This window comes from Mastigoproctus giganteus, chromosome 12 (genome assembly GCF_048544385.1).
Source record: "Mastigoproctus giganteus isolate SK-2022 chromosome 12, ASM4854438v1, whole genome shotgun sequence".
NCBI lineage: Eukaryota > Metazoa > Arthropoda > Arachnida > Uropygi > Thelyphonidae > Mastigoproctus > Mastigoproctus giganteus.
This window is the reverse complement of record NC_143586.1, coordinates 129,897,539-129,918,262: the sequence shown is the minus strand read 5'-3', so window position 1 is coordinate 129,918,262 and position 20,724 is coordinate 129,897,539. Positions and strand designations below refer to the sequence as shown.

The following is a 20,724-nucleotide window of genomic DNA, read 5'->3' as shown; positions in this document are numbered from 1 at the left end:
AAGAGTGATAACTCTTATCTGAAGTGATTTTCAGTTAATAATCTGTGTATCTTGCATGGCAAATTAAAGTTAATTCTAAACTACAGTTAGCAGAAGTAAACGGTGATTTTCTCTTTTCAGTGTGCGCCGAATTCACAGTATTAAAGAGCCCAACGCTTTTATTATTATTTCGGTTTACAGTTCGTTTATCTTCTGAGTGTTAGCTGATCATCCTTGAGGACTACTGCAGAATGAATACCCCTCTACTACTACGTAAACTTTGTTAAAACTAGCAGAGCTTGCTTTGTTTTCGCGTGTTGACTTAAAGCAATGGAGTTAAGGATGACCCAATCTTCGATCTTCCGAATTGGCTCGAAAAACAAAATTTCGAGACGGAGCAACGCCGAAAATCAATCTCTCTCGTTTTCATTGTGTACAAAAGGCGAAATAAAACATTACATACGATGGTAATAAATGACCGGGGCTTACACACAAACCTGCTTCCCGCGGAAGCTCATAAAATACAACTTGACATGGAGAACATGATTTAAAAAAAAAAAAAAACACTCAACTGCTCTGGTAAATATTTAACAGGTATCGACTGCACCGCTACACTTCTATATTCCGTAGCAAGAAATAGAAACGCATCTTCTGACTTAATTATATGTCTGCCTCGAAACAGCGCTTACCGACGAGGGAGAGGTGGGGAGGGTTGGGAGGGACGAGTAGATAAAACCGAGTGTGCCAGTCTCACGTGAGAACAAACCTACGTCCGCACGCGTCAGTCACGGAAAGATGCGCGCCCTCTGTTGCCACGAGCGGCACATGCAGTAGGTGTATGTGTGTGCACATAACCTCATGTTCGCTACTGGGTGTAGGGGAGGTGCAGCCGCTCGCCACCGATGTGGCCTGCCCGTGTCATTCAGTAGAGTCCGCGCGGGGGGAGTAGACATTCGTCAAAAGGTTGTATAGGGGGGTTTTGGTTCGCCAGTGTACAGACGCTGCCGTGCACTACGATGGGCTCCGCAGTCGTGACCGATTGAAGAGGTGCCGTACGAATCCAGCATCCGTAAGGAACGCCAGAAACACCCGCCGTTATGTCACTTGACGGAGAACACTCTCCCAGAAACGGTGTGAGGTAGGTAATAGCTTCCTCTGTTTGGGGTTAAGAGCTTCGTTTTCTACGGCTAGTAATGAGGTTGATATAAAAATTAATGTGAAATGTCAGTCGATTTTTTTCCGCAGTCAAACTCCGTAGAGCAGTCGCGCAGTAGGTGAGGGCGGAAATGTTCATCCGTTTGGTTTACTTTCCGTATACGCTACTTTAGAAACACCTGAGCGTGACTCTGCCTTACCCACGTAGTACCATGTACGCTGATATTATGCGCGAGAGGTCTGCATGCAGTGCGAGTCGTACGGATGTCAGCGACAGCTAATACTCAAAATTGCATCTCTTTCAGATCCCGAAGTTGCGGCGAGGTAGAAGAACAAACGCCTTCAACCTTTCTTTCCGGAAACAACGAGTTCCTTTATTTAATCGTTTAATATCAGACAAATGTAATAAGTAATACGTTCACCTGTAGAAACGTAATACTTAAAAAAAGTTGTGAAAAATGCTCATATTTTAAATTTTACACTTACAACGAACCATAGTACAAAAATACTATCCATATTTGAAAACATCAACTTATGAAGCGATTTTTACTGTAGAATTTTATATTTTTTAAAATAATTCTTTTAACCGGGCTCCAGAAGAATCTATTTAATTTTTTCTATTAATATGTAACTCGGAGAAACTCAGCTGCGAGTCCTAAAAGAATTAATCCATCAAATCAGGCATTGGCAGAACAGTTGGTTGTTTCGAAGCGTTTTTACAGCACATTTAACCTACACAAGGCTGCGGTCACTTCCAGCGATCACGTGACTGTAGATTCTGATCGTTTCTCCTCTATACTACGAGCGGAGACTTCACTAACAGGCACAATTGTAACCTTAGTGTATTTTGCCAGGTAAACGTAGCTTCGCGCTGTTCATTTAAACCACTCTCTGGTGGTTACTATAGAGATGCGCCTGTTGTTTTTTTTAATATACTACTAAGAAATTAAGTTAATGCGCACATTGACATTATGGCGGTTCCATATGACAACTGATGTTTTTATTCTTGTATTATTAAAATGTAACGCTCACATTTACAAATATTACGGCAGAATATTTTGCATTATCTCTTAATGATGCCATTTTATATGGAATCTGAATCGAAAAGTTTGCGCAAATACTGAAATTTCTGAAAATTCGTGTTTCGGAACGTTGTTCTCGTTTTGTTATCTGATAAACAAAAAGAAGCCGCCTGGTGGTGACCGAATTTTTGGGTTTCGAACCTTAAGTTTAGAATAACTCTTAATTTATTAAGGAATCTTTTTTTTTCGATGTGAATATAATTATACCACTAGTTGAGTTACTAAGGTTTTCGGGAGTAGGTTTTTCTCGTGAGTTATTCCGTATTTTCCAGCAATGAACACACGTATTTGTACATAATGTGCAATAGCGCAATCATATCTATTTGACGCAATTAAAAAAACCAACAACTAAGGTTTTTTGGGGAAAGGGTTCGAAGATAGCTCCATGGAGGTAACCATGCATCTTCTAAAACTGAGTGTGTTTTAGAACGCAGAATTATTTCAAGCCAAATTCATGTCTTTCTGGAATATAATGCATATTTTTTCGTATGTAATTACAGTGGCGGACAAAAAACTGCATTGCTGGTGAATTTTGCAAATAATGTGTTTTGCGCTGCATTGTAGGTTGCAGAAATGTTCGCATTTGTTAGATGGGATATATATCACAGTGAATGAAATCCAATAAAAAGACTCCACCTGTGATATACCTAATTGCCATAAATATCTACTGCGCTGGCTGGATCCCATTCAACATAATGCACTGCGGATTGCAATCGGTGCATACAGGACAACTCAGTCTATACATTGAAGCTCATGAGCCCCCTCTGCATCTCCGCAGAAAAATGCTGTTACTTAAATATGCAGCCAAAATACAGACTTGCTCTTCGCATCCTATTCAGCCATACCTTTTTATAGAAATAAACCAAGTAAAATACGACCAGCTGGCCTACGGCTTCTTGGAATGTTCCTTTCCACAATACGCAACAGATAAAGAATTACTCTCATCCACTTTGGACCCCTTTTCCTCAACTGACGTGTGATACTTATTTTCTTCAATGGGGAAAGAATCGTCTACCGACACGGAATGTGCAACAATTCCATGCTAGCCATTCAACTGTTGGAGCAGCAGCAGCAGAAGTGTTCCCTCTGCTGTCATATCAGCTTCTCTTCCATCTGAGTACAGTAACTTTTTAGCAGAACTATATGCAATACAATTAGCTCTAGAAAATTTGACTCTACCCCCATCTGCAAAATATATAGTTTACACTGACTCTCTCCGCTCAATTAGAGCAATGCAGAATCCCTCTCAAAAGAATCACCATATTTTAATGAGAATTAGGAGTTTGCTATTGCAAATTGATCATCGTCAACAACGAAGTTTTGCTGGATCCTAGCACATTCACACATAACAGAAATGAAGTGGCTGATATATCTGCCAAAAATCCATCAACCTTAGACCTAAGTGCCTATTCCAGCGCCTGATTATAATATCTTAATTCAAGCAGCATGCCATGCACAGTGGACAGAGCTATGGCATAACCAAACAAATAACAAACTTTTCCAGTTGAAACAAGATCCAAAGTTCTGGCACTCCGAGAATCAGACAGTGCGGCTGGAAGACGTGGTACTCGCACGGCTGAGAATAGGACATACCCATCTGACACACCATCTACTCAAGGGCGATGATCCTTCTCGATGTCCACACTGCTTAGAACATCTAACAGTTAAACATATTTTGATTTGACTGTCCACACTGTCAACAACATCGAACTTTAATACTTCAAAATCTGGCTAATCTTCGAGAACCGTTGACATTACATCATATCATTGGAGAGGAGGCAAATATTAATGAACTTTTCTGCTTTTTGAAACAAATTCAAGTGTGTAATCTTTTATCAATAGGTTTCAGAGCTGAAATGAAATTGAACTGGCTTCATACTTAATTGTTTTCTGATATTCCTACGAATAGGCGTGCAATAGCCATAGCAGCTAATGCGCCAATAAACAACCATACCACAGATACGCGCCATAAATATCTTCCCAAAGGGTAAAATGAGTAATTAATGGAAATATGAGAAATCATGACAACCAAACATACATTTTATTGCATTTACGTGTACAAACTGAAATGACAAGTTAACGTAATAGTATTATGTACTGTAAATCAGCAAAATAAGTCCCAATATTTTGTTTTTCCTTCTCCAGCTGCAATTATAGCCTTCCAACGATCTGGCATAGAATTAATCAACTTCTGGATATATAGTTGCCCAATCTCGTGGTACCACACCCTTACAGTGCTCTCCTGAAGCCGAATCCTACTTGCTGGCTTCGTTTAAGCAATTTTAGACGATATTACGTACCAGCAATTTTCAATATTGTCCAGATCTGCACTGTTGCCGGGTCAGTCCAACACTGTAATGCTAGCGTTTCTCAGATATGACCGCAACTTAAGGAACAAAAACGAGGGAAAACATTGTATGTTTTAAGCCTTGTGAGGCAAGAAGACAACTCATAATTAAATCTAAATAGCATAAAACTTACCAATTTTGTGCTGTGGCAAGGAGTGAGTCCTGTTGAAAAATGCAGTTTTGAACATCTGTGTGGTGATCCCTAATAACGGGTTTCGGGCACTCCTCCAAGATAGTGTAGGTATCTGCATTCACCGTTCCGTTAATAAACTTAATTCGCCCCACACCTTTGCTTGTTATGCATCCCTAGACCATATGACCGGCGTAGAACTTTATATTCGTTGTTATGCAGTCAAGATGGTATGCCTCCAATTTTCGTATTCTGACATATCGCTTCCATCCGAGCCATGGAGGTTGAATTGGTACTGGTCTAATCTAAAATGGTACTGGTCTAGGGTTATTTGGGGGGGGAGGATTATTATCCTTAATTATTTTCTTTGACCTTGTATATTACCTTTTTTTTTTTATATGTTAATTTGCAAAATTTAACGAGATTACTTGCATTGTTTACTTTGTAACCTCAAAGCATCATCTGTGTTTACCTCAATCTGTTAAGGTTAATCTTGTGTACAGTGTTTAATTTTTGTATAGTTGTACAATGTTTTTTTTTTTTTTTTTTTTTTTACAAGTTTTGGCTAGAGTCCTTGGCTCGTACTTTGCCTGCTGCTGCCGGCTGGTAGCCCCTGTGGTGGTGGCGCGTTTCTGACCTGATGATTCCAGGTAGCCAAACAGCCAGTTCATTTCTGGCCATTTTTGCAGAGTCCTGTATCTTAAAAGTGAAACGAGGCGGAGATGAACTAACGTTCCAGGTGCCGCCCTACACAAATACATACATACATGGAGGTTGAATTTCGATTCGTAAAAAAAGATGACTGTGTCACATTGCTATTTTGTCCATGAAAAATGCGTTTTAGCCCAAGCAAGTCTCGGTTCCTCATTTCTTGGATCAACAAAGAGGCTTCTTTTTGGTCCGATAGGCACGCAGACCACATTCTGAAAGCAGTCTTTGGATAGTTCGTGCACTTCTTTCAACACCAGAGGCCATCTCTCAGTCCAGTTTTAGATCAGAAGCACTAGCATGGCGATTATGAAGGCATAGCCATTTCAAATATCGATCTTGGGAAGGCGTAGTCACTTTCTTATAGCCTGATCCAGGTCTTCTCTTCACATCACAGGTTTCACGTTTTAATTTCAGCGCCCGGGATACTGTTGACTGGTGGCAACTTATTTTATCAGCGATAGCAGGCGCAAAAGCCTTTCCTGGGACAGAGCAACAGCTTTTATTTATTATTATTTTTTTTATTGGTGTCAACTGAACATATGGAGTCGTGCTTACACCTCCGCAAAACAGGATACTAACGGCTGATGCAATACCTTGCAATTACTGTCTGATGCAATAGAAGAGTTATCTGACGCAATACCTTTGCTTTCCGACAAACAAGGCGCCTCCATGGGCAGGAGCAGCAGTGCGTAGCACACGCTGCTTGATTAGACCGGGGTTCGAGCCCGTGACCACCAAATACGAAGGATGCAGAAAGGTCAAGGAATGACCACCGTATATCCTTGGAGCAATATGGCCTTAGTTGCTAATGCTCCTAAAAATCAAATAACAAACAAACAGCCGACCAGGCTAGCCGGGTGGGTAAAGTGCCTGCCTGGCAACCCAAAGGTCGCGGGTTCGAATCCCGCCTCGGGCTTGGATCAGAGTACTGCAAAAACCTTGGGAGGTGCACTATGGCCACAGAAGCCGATGCGCCAAAAACTAACTAAAAAACAAAACAAACAAACAAATACCGACAAACAAAATGACTGTAATCAAACAATATCTTATACGTTTCACTACAAATGTTACTTTTTTTAAGGTGATGCAGTTTCTTTGTCCGCCACTGTATTTTGTTCAACTTCCTGGTAGCATTTTGTTAATGAAAACCATACTCAAAACACACAAGTAATACAAGTTATTCGCTTTCACGAAAATGTATCGGAGTACTGGAATATTATTATTTAAATGAATTCCAAGAGTAATGTGTACTATTTTGGAAGTCTCGCATCTCAGTAGAGACAGTTGCCTAACACACACCTAATCATTCGTTCAATATACCGAGAGCTGTTGTTTGTTGTTACCTGATATTTTAATAACATGGTGTATTTTGTTTCTCGGCAACGGCAGTTCTACTTAGATTAGCAAATTAGCTCTTGATTAGAAAATCTTATAAAGGGGCTAAATGCTTAAAATAACACGTAGTAAACAATATTTTTCAGGAAGTTATTTTCTATCGTTAGATGCAGCTTTTGTTACGCTCAGTACGCTTACAGGCCTTCCCAAGTAATGACTGAAGTATTTTGCTAATCACTGTTATTCTCTTTCTTTAAGGAAAGAATGGCTCAAACATCTCGAAGAAAAACAGAATAAAATAGGATGGTTGGATGAGATGCGCAGATAAATTCAACCAAATTCGCTTGTGGCATCTTCTGCTCCGACTATGAAACAGACTTAGTGCACGACGCTTTCTTTCTGCTAAGGTAGAATTAACCTTCTGAGATATTCTTGGAACCAAATCCTAATGATTCACCTGCAACGTTGCTAATAAATTATTCTGGGAACGGAATTCTTTGTTTTCATTTCACATTTTTGGTTCATCATCGATCTTGACGTCCACTCAAAGAATAAAATCCGAACCCTATTGTCACAGAGCAGAGCAGATGTGCCTAATCCTCGAGGTAGAATTTCTTTGAAATGGGATTTCTTTCTCTCAGAACACAACTGTTTGCAGAGAACCTTTTTTTATAAACAGCTGTAAATGAATTATTAATGAAACTGGAGATTAATTTATCGAACAGCTGCTATCCAGGAATTTTATGATTAAGTAAAGGTTTTGAAGCTGAATGCCCAGAAATGAAGCCAATAAAGACTAGGCTTACATAAGAGCTATACTTGAAAGAATACAAAATTTATAAGCTAGAAGAATGCCTATTAATCCCTACTGTTCTCTTTACTAAGGTTAAATGTCATGAAAAGGTCAGAAACAACATTCGGAAAGATCGTACATAACTTAATAAAAAAAACTGCTTTTGATTAAAGTACCTTTTTAAGAAGGGATTTCGCTTTTAATTTTTCATGATTAAAGATTTCATGCATATAAAATGAACAAGAATGAATTCACTTAGGAAATTTATCTATGGCAGTAATTCTCTCTCTATTAGCTTGACAGACAATACATTTTTTAGTTTCAATTTTTATCTGCTATAGATCGATTTCTATAAGGCCTGGCTAAATAATTTAGTTTCAGACTATTTCATATTTATAGTAAGTGAATAAGGAAGTTTTAGATTAATGCGAGAGGAATTTGATAAATTTGTGGTGTACAGTCTTTCCTACAGTTCTAGAAGAGATTCTACATATAAATCATTTTCTTTAATGAAATTAATACTATTGAAATTTGGAAAACCCGCCTATACCTATTATAGATGTCGAAGGAGCTCACTGCGGTGCATTCGACATTATTGAAATAACAGATAAAAATGATGCAATAATTCTTTGCTTTCCAAGCCATTCCACACACACACACACACACACACTTCAAAGGTTAGATCGAAGTTTTTTTTTTTCCAGACCTTTCGAATTTTATCTATAAGCATATGCGTGGTTGCAAGATTATAAAGATAAGAAAACTACAAGATGCCTTTTAAGGAAAGTTTGCAAAAAGAAAATTGCATCCATAGAGTCGCAGTTTGGATTTGAAGCGACAAAAATCTATTAATTTCATCCTTATGCCATGTCCCACCACTTTCTTTTTCACTCGCAGAAAAGACCGGAGGGCACGCTGCCTGCAGATGCAACATCAGTTGTTACCGTTTCGTCAGAGTTACATTCTAATTAATTCCACTACCCTTGATGCTACAAATTCTTCTCTCCAATCAAATTCGGTTGCATTGCCAGATTTTTCAATGAAGAATTCTATACGTTCCTCTTCAAAAGTGCAACTATTTTTCGCCTTTCCAAAAGATTCCAATTTCTTCCAACAACAGAAGGAACAAGTTAGCAGATATCTTGACATCAACAGAAAATATTAAAGAAAGGGAAGTTTCTGGTCAATCATAACAGGAAAATCAACAAAAAAAAAAGAAAATTTAAAGGGATAAAAAAGAAAGATGCAACAGATATAAATGTAAATTTATTTACACAAAGAATGTAACAATAATTTAGATATCAAAATAAACTGACAGCAACAACTGTGAAGAGGGTTGGGAATTATTTTCTTACTGAAAAGTAAGAAAATTGGATCAAATGAATTAAATATTAAAAAATGGCTCCACGAAACATAAATGGCTTCCTGGAGCCATTTATGTTTCGTGGAGATTTATATTTCATAAATGGCGGAGCCATTTATGAAAAGTGTCAGAAACTAATGTGGAAGGTAAACATTAGAAATAAAAGCATATGTTCTGCGAGTGAATAAATTTTTAGTCTATTTTTTTATTATATATTTAATTCCTTTAAAAAAGGACTCATCCTCCCGCGTTTACCTTAATCTTGCAAATATTATTCGAGAATTCAGTATTGAAACCACACTCCAATAAGACTTTTTAAAAAGCATTTTATTCATTTCTGTTAATTTTCGGTTTATACGATTTTCAGCGATTCGGCGACCAATTTTAGCTGATGTTACTCTTCTCAGATACTCATTATTTTGAAGAAACTCTTGCCGTACACGTCGAGATGATCACCTGTAATTATATGTAAGAATACCCGTTTGAAATAAAATACTACCTGTGTAAGAAGACATTTTCTTTTCATTTCCATCATGATCGAAAACACCTTTTTTTCCTATTGTTTCGTACTCATTGCGAAATCTGCGTCCACGCCTTTAATGTTAAATCCAATAAAATTGTATAAGGCAGTCATTTCTTATTGATTAAAAAATGCTCTTTTGAGAGAATCCCCGGTTCTGAGTTCAATTTATACGCCTGTTGGAAAGTTAATTGGTACTGCACATAATTGTAATTTTTAAATTTAAAAAAAAAATAAGTTCGTAATAAATTAAACCATGTATTATTCATTCTCGGCAAATTTCACTGAATTATCGTGTTGTGTAATCAAACAGTACACAGCAATGTGCCTTTCGTATACAATAAAGAGTTCTTCTACTGATTCTTGGTGGGTTTTTTTTTCTGTATTTGTAAACTTCCATCCCACATACGTCGTGTGAAGAGGATGACTGTGTTGTAATATTGCATTTGAGTTTCGGCTCTTCCTATTTTATTTTTATTTAGTATATAAATAGTTTGATAATAATCAAAACAACTCTATACTTGGCCATGTTCAGACACGGCTTTAATTCAAAGGTTATCTGGAGAATTTTATCCGTTTTATTCTGTTTAGAATCTGCCGAAGAATTCGTTCTTCATAACAAACTTTAGAACGTCAATAATCATTCTGCTCACCTTTTAGTAATACAGATGCAAAACCTACTCTCTATCGCTAACCTAACCTCCAGCTTCTGATACCAAGGTTGGCTGTATATTAAATCAATGTTTACAATCAACGTTAGGCATATTTTAATCAGATTAACCAAGAAGAATAAAAATAATTCTGTTATTCAAAGGAAACTTTTGTTAAGAAGAATAAATTATTCCATTATTTGTTATTCAAATAATTTTTATCCTTACATTATGAATACAGTTTAATCTCTAGTGTTATTCAAAATAATTGTTTACTGTGCGTGCCTCTTGTAGATTAAAAGGAAAATAAAACATTAAAAATGGCATGCTATATTCGGCTCTCTCTATAATACAAGAAGAAACAATTCACTCAGACATGTGATACGTACTACTGGTATTAAGAGAGTTGGCTATAGAAAATGTGTAATAATTTATTCTAGACTCATTATTTTAATAATGGATAACGAATAATGTCCTCTCCAACGAATAACAATTACCTGAATAATCAATTAATAATTAAGGAATAATTTCTATTCGAATAATGTCCAACATTAAAGTACAGTAGAGATTAATCTGAGTAGTCGGATTTCTCCTTGCTCAGAGAAGTCGTATATTCATTTTCACATTTGATCCTGTTATTTCTAGATATTGATACCAGACTGGTGGGAAGCTTGAATAAATCCCAGAAGTAATTATCAATTTCAGTTTAATGAGATTATCTATCTGATAAATGTAATTTGACTCTTCCTCACCGTTTCCAAGTTAAAATTAACAAATCTTAGCCTCTTTATAATTTCGTCCTTCTAGGTGAGGTCAGAAGCAATCTCACTAGTTTTTTTTTTTTTCTCTGTCGAGTGTTTTTCTCCTACGAATTGTCACAAAAATAAGCGACTGATAGTATTATCTATTTGTTCTTGAGCGGTATAAAGGGAATGCATCGTTCTTTGGCAATATAATTCGCACGGACTTCGCTCGGCCTCCTAACAACCCAATGTAGAATTTTTTTTTTCCTTTGTATGTCGCTTAGTTTGATCCGTCTTAGGCCATATGAATGGCATTCGTGTTTTCACGAGAAGGCGACTATCACACATCTACACTCTTCTCTCTCTCTCTCTCTCTCTCTCTCTCTCTTTGTGTGTGCCGCATGTGGCCAAATCTTTCGTTGAACATTTTCCAAAACAACGAATGGAAAGAAGTAAAATTCTCATAAAAATGCAAACGATTTTCAGATCCCGGTTCTTGTTTAAAACAACTTTTTTCGCAACACGAAAACAGAAAATGTCAAAAGAATAATTGCTTTACTGTTCGTGTTTTCTTTGTTTGATTTATAGCAAATATGGGAGACGGGGGAAATCACGACTCATTGCATTCTCCATTGGATGCACAGTCATTCTTGAATGAACTGAAATTCTTAACAACAGCATCAATGAGTGGAAGTGAAATTTTTTACTTTTAAAATAAGGGAAAAAATTCTTTTTTTTTTTTTTTTGCACAAACATTCTTAAAGAAATATATTGTTTGCAAGTATTCAACACTTACAGAGTGAGCTTAGTAAAAGTAGTGAAACGAAATCAGCCAGACTCTGCAAAACACAATAAGTTGTCTCGACGCCTCCTCCTCCAGATAAAATTGTCTACTTCTTTGCATTGATTAATCTGATTTTAGGGGCAATCTGTAACTAAGCTGACGAGGTTAGGGGCGATATTTAGTTTCATCGATTACAACAAGATTTATCCAAGCTAAAGATAGAAAATCATCCGAGCGAGAATGTCCAGGTTTTGAATCTCGTTAATAATTGCCTTTTCAAACTAGTCCGGAATTTGATGGTATCTCAAATGGAAGTGTGGGGGTTTGCCTAGGGTTTCTTTTCCTCTAACAGGTAATCGGCCTTATAATACAATCAATTTGAAGACACCATGCAAGGAATCTTCGTGTTTTGAATAGCTGTCTCAAGCAAAAACATTGGCTAGAAGTGTATTCCAAATTTCTCAATTGAGGGCGAAGATCTTTTCTATTGGGTTAACTCTCCTGCCGGCCTTCATAGCCCATTGAAAAATCTTCTTCACATTCACTTAAAAGAACTTCGGCGTGGTAGAAATTAGAACCATGCATTGAGCCCATCAATCATATTAATATTCAGTTTAATAACTAAAAAATGGTATCCTAAAATACTAATAGTTCACTCTTATTCTTTGAAACGTAGTTTAAAATGAACGGTTTACTTTTGATAATAAAAATGAGAAATGATGAATCTTCCGACAAGTTCATTACCCAGCAGAGTAAATACTGAAGTAAATGTGTTATGGTTTTTAACTCTGAACTGGGCACCCTTTTTAAATCCATCAAAAAATTCAAACTAATTTTTATGACAGACTAATTAAGGTCTGAGTTGCCTTATCTATTTTCTTAAATTGCCATTAGAAACTCCACGGTAATTTAATTACTTTTTAAGGGTTGAATTAATGTCTTGTTTAATAAAGATTTGAATTACTTGGTTACCAGTAACAACAGTTCATATTGTTTTGTTATGATGACTCCATTAAATATTAACTTTTTAGTTAAGAATATACAAATGTAAATTACTCTTGAGACTGTTTTACTGTGAAACTTATTGTTGTACTTCGCGATTATTGTAAGACCTTTGGTGTCTGAAGACAAACCCATAACAAGGAGTTAGAAACATCGCGTGGGTAATCTGATTAAAGTTTCATTACGGTAAACTTCTCAGTACTCATTGGAGGCACGTAGATTAATCATCTTCATCGTAATCTAAATAATTAAACTCCGAGATGTCAAGGACCTTCTGTTCAGAGAAGGCATATTTAGGGAAGATAGGTAAAAATGGTAAGAGAAACGCATCTTACTCTACATAGATTATACAGCATGTTAGGGGTTACCTGCTCTTAATTGTGAATCACCTAAACTGGAGTTTTCCGAAGAAGCTAAAGTTGTTAGCTTCCTTGTTAATTAGCGGACAGTGTTTGCATGCAGTGTTATACAGAAGCTTGAAGAGGAGGAACAAGGAGCATAATTGGATAGAGCGATATAAGCAGATTAAGTCTGGCTGGATTCGATGGCAACTATAGCACAAAGAAAATTATATCGCAATAAACAGATAAAATATGCAGAAATGCAGATGAGAATATTGTTATTACTAAAAGAGTTAGAAAACAAGTTTATCTTTAAAAATATCTCAGTTGAGTTAGGATAGAAAGGGGACCTCCACAGTAAACAAGCTCCCGTCTTGTATATTAAGACAATATCCAATGACGGTGAGCCTAAAATTTATTCAGAGCGTAGCGTCATACTTTAGGCAACGTTTATTATCGTTCCCAGCGGTGCTGTACGTTATGGACGAGCACGTTCTCTTGGTAGAACCATTGTCAGTTACATCTTATTCTCTCCTACTGGGAGCTTCAATTTTTTTCCATCGTTTTTGTTATCCTGCCATTTGTTATCTTACACAATACAATTAAGATATTTCATTTGCATATTCAGAGAGAGAGAGAGAAGAGTAACATTTATCTTCTTCGTAATAACATTTTCCCTTCCCCCATGTGATGAATTGCCAAGCGGAAAATAAATTATACCAATGTATGTATCGCATACATCCTTAATATCGTAACAGCTTAATTTAAACTCTGTTTCAGTTGTTGAAGATATTTTGTGCTTGCGGATGAAATTAATGTAATAAACTATCTCCTGTTTTTGCATAAAATGAATTACCCACTCTCCATCGCTGAAAATCGTATTACCACAGAGGCATCTGCTAAACTCCGAAACTTTTGTGGTTTTTCCTCCGGCTGTTTTATAGTTTAGAATACCCTGGTGGACTTGTTTTCGTGCGATTTTTATTGGATGCTAGAAGTGAACTTACTTTTATTCTAATAAAAATTAGTTTACTTCTAGCAACTTTTCTTATTGGATAAGAAAGCCCCCCAAAATTGAATCACTGCAGAGATATATTAATGTGTGCAGCGTCAATTAATGATACCAGGGAATGCCAGCTATTTTATAAATTAAATTCTTTTTGGAAGGTCATGAATTCTGGATACACCACATTTTAAAATAGGTTTACTGTAATAAATTGTACTTCTCATTTACAATGTTTTAGTATGTAAACAGTTTCATGCAGTAAACGATAACTTTAACGTTGGACAAAAAAAAACTTTTCTAATTATTATTAGTTAACACAATAGTTAAATATTATGACAGATTAATGTTGGTACTTCAAATAACGTCTGTAATATCTAATACTATGCGTATTCTATGAATAGTGGATTGGTTGTACGCGTATAAGGGTTACTGTGGATACGGTTCCGATACCCGTTTGGAAAGATCTGAGATTCAATTTCGTATCGCGTGCCAGAGGTTCAATAGAAACCCGACTTGACTGCACTTTCTTGTCATAAAAAATTAAGCTGATAACCCTTTTAAGATCAAGCTACTGATTTCTTGTTACTAACACTAACTGAAGCCATAGCCCAATCTGCTGATGGTACCTGGGGTTGAGATATCATTCTTGTAAGCTACGCTCAGAAAAAAATTCTCTTGGCTTAATAAACAATAACATCTATTCCATAATGGATAATGGCTATTGAGTAGTGTCAAAATTGACGTACTAAGTGATACAACTCCAGCCAAATATTGTTTCCTTTGATCAGATTTTTAATGTTAGTCTGTCTATGCTGAACTGATCGTGTTTATCTTTATTTCTGTGTGAATGCAAAAAAATTCGTCTTACCTCTAAATCCTTGTTTAACCAGTAAGATACTTCGTCACTAGTTGCTTTTGAAGACAAGCGTTGATCCACCATTCAACTATTCAAATCTGTCGTGGAAGACTGTCCATTTAAGTGCCAGTGCTGAGCAACTGCTGTCAAGACTTTCGTTGCAATTATAACGTGATCCTCAACGTATATACAAGTAATTGTCAGAGATTCAACTATATCCTCTCGTAAGATGTCAGTTGTGAACTTCCAGCTACTAACGCAAGAAGTATCCATTGTAAACATGAACGATTTTCATTGATACAATATCACAGCGAATGGTCCTCCATTTTTGAACTGCACATTTAACCTATAAACTGAGTAGTAATTCTACACGTATCCACATTTGATAGCTAACTCATTTTGGAGGGCGAAATACACATTTTTCGTTTCTTAACGCAGCCATAGCTGTTCCTCCATTTTCGAACGTCTCCTGCTCGCGTGCCACGCTGTACATCACATCTCACTACAGTCGCTCAGCTGTTAAGAATTTCGCTTTACTAAGAGAGTGTAAATTCAGTTCATCCAGAGTATGTTAATGTATTTATTTCCGCAACGTCTTATTAATTTTAACATCTAATAACCCTCCTATACACGCGAATGAGTATCAGTTAATTATAACATCTAAATTGCCACTAGCTTAAAATAACTGAATTTGTTTCAACCGGTTTCCATTCCTGTTCTGCGCATACAATATCTGTATTTCAGAGTCGATTTAAACACGCTTGATATTCGATTTAATTCTATCATTTTTTTTTTATGAGCATCATTATCCACTAAGTGATGTGAGTTGGTACTGGAGATAGCTGCAAATGCATAAAAGCCCCGGATAAATCGAAGTAAATCTGTCGAACACTGAGAACTTTATTTTTATAATAATTCTGGATTTGTTCATGGAAGCGATAATTGAGGTAAACAAATGTTGAAACTAATCCATATTTAGGGCGCTACTCTTCGATCGTCACTACAACCAAGCTGACTCTGGCCTAGTCGAAGAGTTATTTCATGTTTTCTGATAAGTGGCGTCTATAATTTAACTGCTTTTACCTTTATGCTTGTCTGAACGAGTGACTAATTCCAGCTAGTATCCCCCTCTTTCTAAATAATATCCTCCAAGCGAGAAGGAAGGACAACAGGTGCCTATCGATCACTTATGTCGGCCAGCTGTCGGAACTGCTTGCGGTTAATCGAAGATCGATTATGATCTGGTGAACAGCGAACTGGGCTGGCACACTCGGGGAAAGAGAGAAAGGTTAACAGTCTAGAGACAGGATGCTTGCCTGCACCTTATGCTACGACAGCAGCGAATCATATCTATGTCACAATAAGACACTTGTCACAATGGTGGAGATAACAGGTGGTTGGGGTGATGTAATTGCTTGGAATTGGGTTTGTAGCAGTTAATGCGGTATGCCCAGTTCGAAGCTTCATACAGAGTTTTAGCTAAAATTAGTTCGCATTCTGGTAGTGTATAAAGCAGAAGTATATTCTGTTTCATTCAGAAATATTCGCTGTTTTGCGTCTGTTTGATCGATAATGACTAAAAATTATTTCTAATTCAGAGAGGTAATGCATTAAACTCTAGGCGTTATTAGTAGTGCAATATCGAGACAACTGGTTGCGATAGCCCCCACATTACGAGTGATCCGTGTCAGCTGTTTAGACTATCTTAATAGAATAACAAGTATTTTTTTTTCTTGTTCTGTCTATGAAACGTTTGTAAGAAGTAAATGTCATTCATTTGTGTCGAAAAGAATTAACGCCTTCGGATACCTTGGTTTATTAAAAAAAACTAAGCGAAAAATTTGCAAAAGTCACTTTTTATAATTTTTTCTTTATTTTAACTTATTATTATGAATTTTTTTTTTTTTTTGCATATTTGCTTTAATTCGGGAAGTGCAAAAACTAGTTTGCTTGAAGCTAATGAAGCCAAATTCAGCCAAACGTTCTTAAGCATAAAAGAAATCAGGTTTTTAAAAATGAACATTTTATGGTTTATTCACCACATTGATTCACGTCATTGCCTGTGATGTTCAAAAATCAGTAACTCCTTTAAAACCATTCTACTTATATACTTATAACCTCTTCCGTTATTATTCCAATTCTTCCTACTTTCACGACAAATAAATCGACAGGAATATTTTAAAGTGAGCTGAGAAATTCGACAGTAAAATAAAGTCTCAATACTTTTTTGTACGTCAATTTTAATACTCATTTCAATACAACGCAGTAGAAAGAGGTCAGCTGAGATCATCATATTTAACATTTGAACGCTTTTCATCCGTTTTTATGGTAATTTCGCTGGAGAAAATTGTTTAAACTGAAAAATTTTAGCTTCTCTTAAAGTAAAACTTAGATAAAACTGCAGTACTAATGTAAACTGATATGCTTTCATTGTTTCGATCCCACCTGACAATGTGGTATGTTTCAAGGTCTTCATTCTTTTGGTTTGAGAGGCCAATTACCTCAATTTATACAATTTCTTATGTCACAAAACGTTTCGGGTTAGTTATTTAAACAATTTATCCAAAATATTTTACCAAGAGGAGGAGACGCGCTCCTCTCTGTCGAACGTTTCATTCTCAGTGTATCATTATTTATCAGAAGAATTGCAAAATGACACAGGAAGTTTAAAATATGGTTAATTCAAACATGTTTCCTAACGACTTCATTATCTCTTGTCATTCACAAACTATGGATACCATTGAAAGGCAGCTTCAGCTTTCTATGGCCAAAATAGAACCTTGCTCTACCGATTGGCTATTCCTTGGCAGAAAAGAGATCTACTGTAATCCACTTCTGTTTAAAAAAAAATACAAACTACACCAGATCCAGAATTATATTTAAAAAGCAGCCTGATTCCTTTTACTAACAACGTTCGTTTATTGGACTTATGCCTCAGTGGGCAGGAGCAGCAGTGCGTAGCACGCTTCTTGATTAGACCGGGGTTCAAACCCGTGACCACCAAATACCGAGGATGCGAAAAGGTCAGGAAATGACCACCACATATACCCGGAGCAATATGGCCTTAGTTGCTAATGCTCCTAAAAACCAAACAACAACAACATTGAACTTATATTTAGATATTAAAGATAACTTTGTTACTCAGTGTACCTTTTGGACAGTTAGTCTAAAAAAATTGAATATCCTAACAGCCGCCTCCGCTATGAGCTATTATCTCATATCTCTATACAACCGTAATTCCGTCCCACTTAGATCATAGATCACTAATCTATGACCTCTTCAAGGAAAAGGTCTTTATTACGTTTTAATACCTTCATGATATTGCTCTTAGGATATGTGGGAGCCTTCAGAATATCTCCAGTCCCCAACCTAATATTGAGAAAAATTAATCCCTTCTCCAAATCTTGCTGTGCAATTATGTGCAAAAATTAAAATTATTCTATCTCATCCCATTTGGCAGTACCTATTTGGTCCTCAGTATGTCGTGCTATACCACATTAAACTTAATGAAAATCGCTCAGCGGGTCTTCGATTAGATGAGCTCATTCAGAGCTCCTCTAATCGAAGATCTTCATTCTGGGACAATGACTTCCAACATATCATCAGGGTCTTGGTATTCCAGAACAACCTCTTTATGGCAATTTATTTCTGAGATAAGAAAAGTGTTCCCTTGCAAACGGCAGCTTTTCAGCAGCTACATGAAGCACATGCCTTGGAAAACTCAGAAACTACATGTTCTATACAAAACGAACGCAGTCGTAGTTGCTGCAACAGTTTCTTCCACTTTCTCAGTTGCTGTCTCTCTTCCGACTGAATGCAGTATCTGTACTACAGAATTGAGCTCGATAAAACTAGATAACATAAACAATCACCATTTCAAGCAATCTCTGATATATACAGACTCCTTATGTGTAATCAGTGTCATTCAGTCTACTTTTTCTTCCTCTTATCCCGTTCTGAAACAGATCCGATCTAGATTGTCACTATCAAACATACAACCAAACCTACATTTTCTGCTGGATTCGGGTCATGTTAGCATACCATGGAATAAACGGGAGGATCATGTTACTAAAATCTTAACACCTTGCCTTTCTCTCGAGTGCCCTACACTGACTACAAATCTGTTGTTAAAGCAGCATGTAGGAATGACTGGTCTCAATTGCGCAAACTCAAATCAGTAACAAACTCACGGATAAAAGAGGAATGAGAGCTGTGGACAAAGTTTTAGGTGAAGCAGGCAAGAAAAAGCAATTTTGACGAAGCTCTATCAGTCACATTCCAATCCAGTTCATTAGTTTTTGCTTATGGAAGAGAATCCTCCTCAATATTATTTCTGTGAATCCCAGCTAACAATCAAAAATGTCTTCAACAATTATGTATTTGAAAATCCATCTTTATCCCTCTGTCAAACTAGCAGGAACCGTCAACATACGTCCTTAGTAATGATACAAATCATTGAGAAATGTTTCTATAATTGATATGTACAAGTTTATATAATCGTCTCTAATTATTAAAACATGGACGACCTAGTCACAAGTTGAGCAGGAACAGTAATGCCCAGGAGGCCCTTGTGTCAAAAAACCTCAAACATAACAACAATATTAAAAACAAATATTCTGTGATGCGGAAATAGCCCTCTCTCTCTCTCTCTCTGGCATTTATTGCATTGGGAGCGACACGAACAGGTGTAAATGGACTATTTTCACCGAACAGTCCAAAAGATGAAAGCCGCTTCGTATAAATCGAATCAACCAAAATGTAGTAGGCGGAGTAATCGCCCGGCTTCCCACCATCTGATTGAGCGAGCTAGTCATATCGAACAAAAATGATAGTTTGCTCTATGCCCGGGGGTAGTACTCATTAGGCATCAGTAAGTGTTCGAGTATTGTATGTGACTGTGCAAGGGATAACAGGATTGGCCTACTGTACTTATTTTGCAGTTAATGTCCATGGCATCGTTATCAGCAAAATCGATATTTTTAGAATCGTCAACCAATATACGGGGAAACTGAACAGAAAAGTAGGCTGCACCAAAATGTTCGTAGTCCTACAGAAGGTACTTACCCACAGAATACGAACATAATAATAAACTTGGAAGATATGAACGATGCAAAATCTTAATGCACCTAAAAAGGCTTTGATTTCTAAGATCCTCTGAAAGTTTTTCGATATTATTTGGTGAAAAGTTGTTTGAAGAGAAATAATTGGTAAATCTATTAGAAAAATTTCAAAAATTAGTCAAATAAGAGAAATATATTTTTTCTAACATTTTTTATGGATTATCTTAAATTCATTTCGAATTAACTGGTTAATAAAATCACAAGATTTTTCTCTTCGAAATTCCCATTTTTCATCCCATAAGGAAATCAATCTTTAGAAGCTTGATGTATTAGAATTGTCTTTGTGCCAATATAAACAACTAATTAGCATCCTTTTAATTTTCCTTGTATACTTTAATTCGCGATTCTTAGTTTTTCTTTTCATTAAAGGACAGACAAAATACAACTTGCATCGTAGATTTTTTTTTAAAATACAGTCATCAGAGATGGTGTGGTTTCGTTGCATGAACTGTTTGTTTTATCCATATAACTGCGTGCGGTGAGAGAGTTTAGCATTTTCGGCCTTTCATCCGAGCAAGAAAAGAATATCAAAATAGTTGAACCCTTGATTCCGCTTTTTTTAGGGCGAGCCGTAGTTCTTGTCGATAGCTATCGCTTTCTTCTTCGACCTTTGTGTATTAAAATAGCATAGTGATCCTCATACCACCTGGCTATGAATAATTTACACGTAAAAAGTGTTCGTACTGAATGATTTACGTTAGCGTGCCAGCGTACATAGTCCTGCTCATGGAGAGGTTAAAGCAGTGCGAAAAAGCTTAGTGAAGTTCAAACTGCATTGTGGCAGTTCTACCATTGTATAGCATTAG

The 20,724-nt window shown here is 36.6% G+C and overlaps 1 protein-coding gene across 1 annotated transcript in view; it reads left to right on the top strand.

The window, feature by feature from the left end:
* Positions 1-855: 855 nt before the first annotated feature.
* Positions 856-20,724, top strand: part of LOC150077417 (vesicular glutamate transporter 1-like) — a 260,722-nt gene continuing 240,853 nt past the window's right edge. The window contains exon 1 of the mRNA XM_090385981.1: positions 856-1,117. Coding sequence (XP_090242107.1) covers positions 1,077-1,117 — 41 coding nt within the window. The 5' untranslated portion in view covers positions 856-1,076. The remainder of the gene's footprint in view (positions 1,118-20,724) is intronic.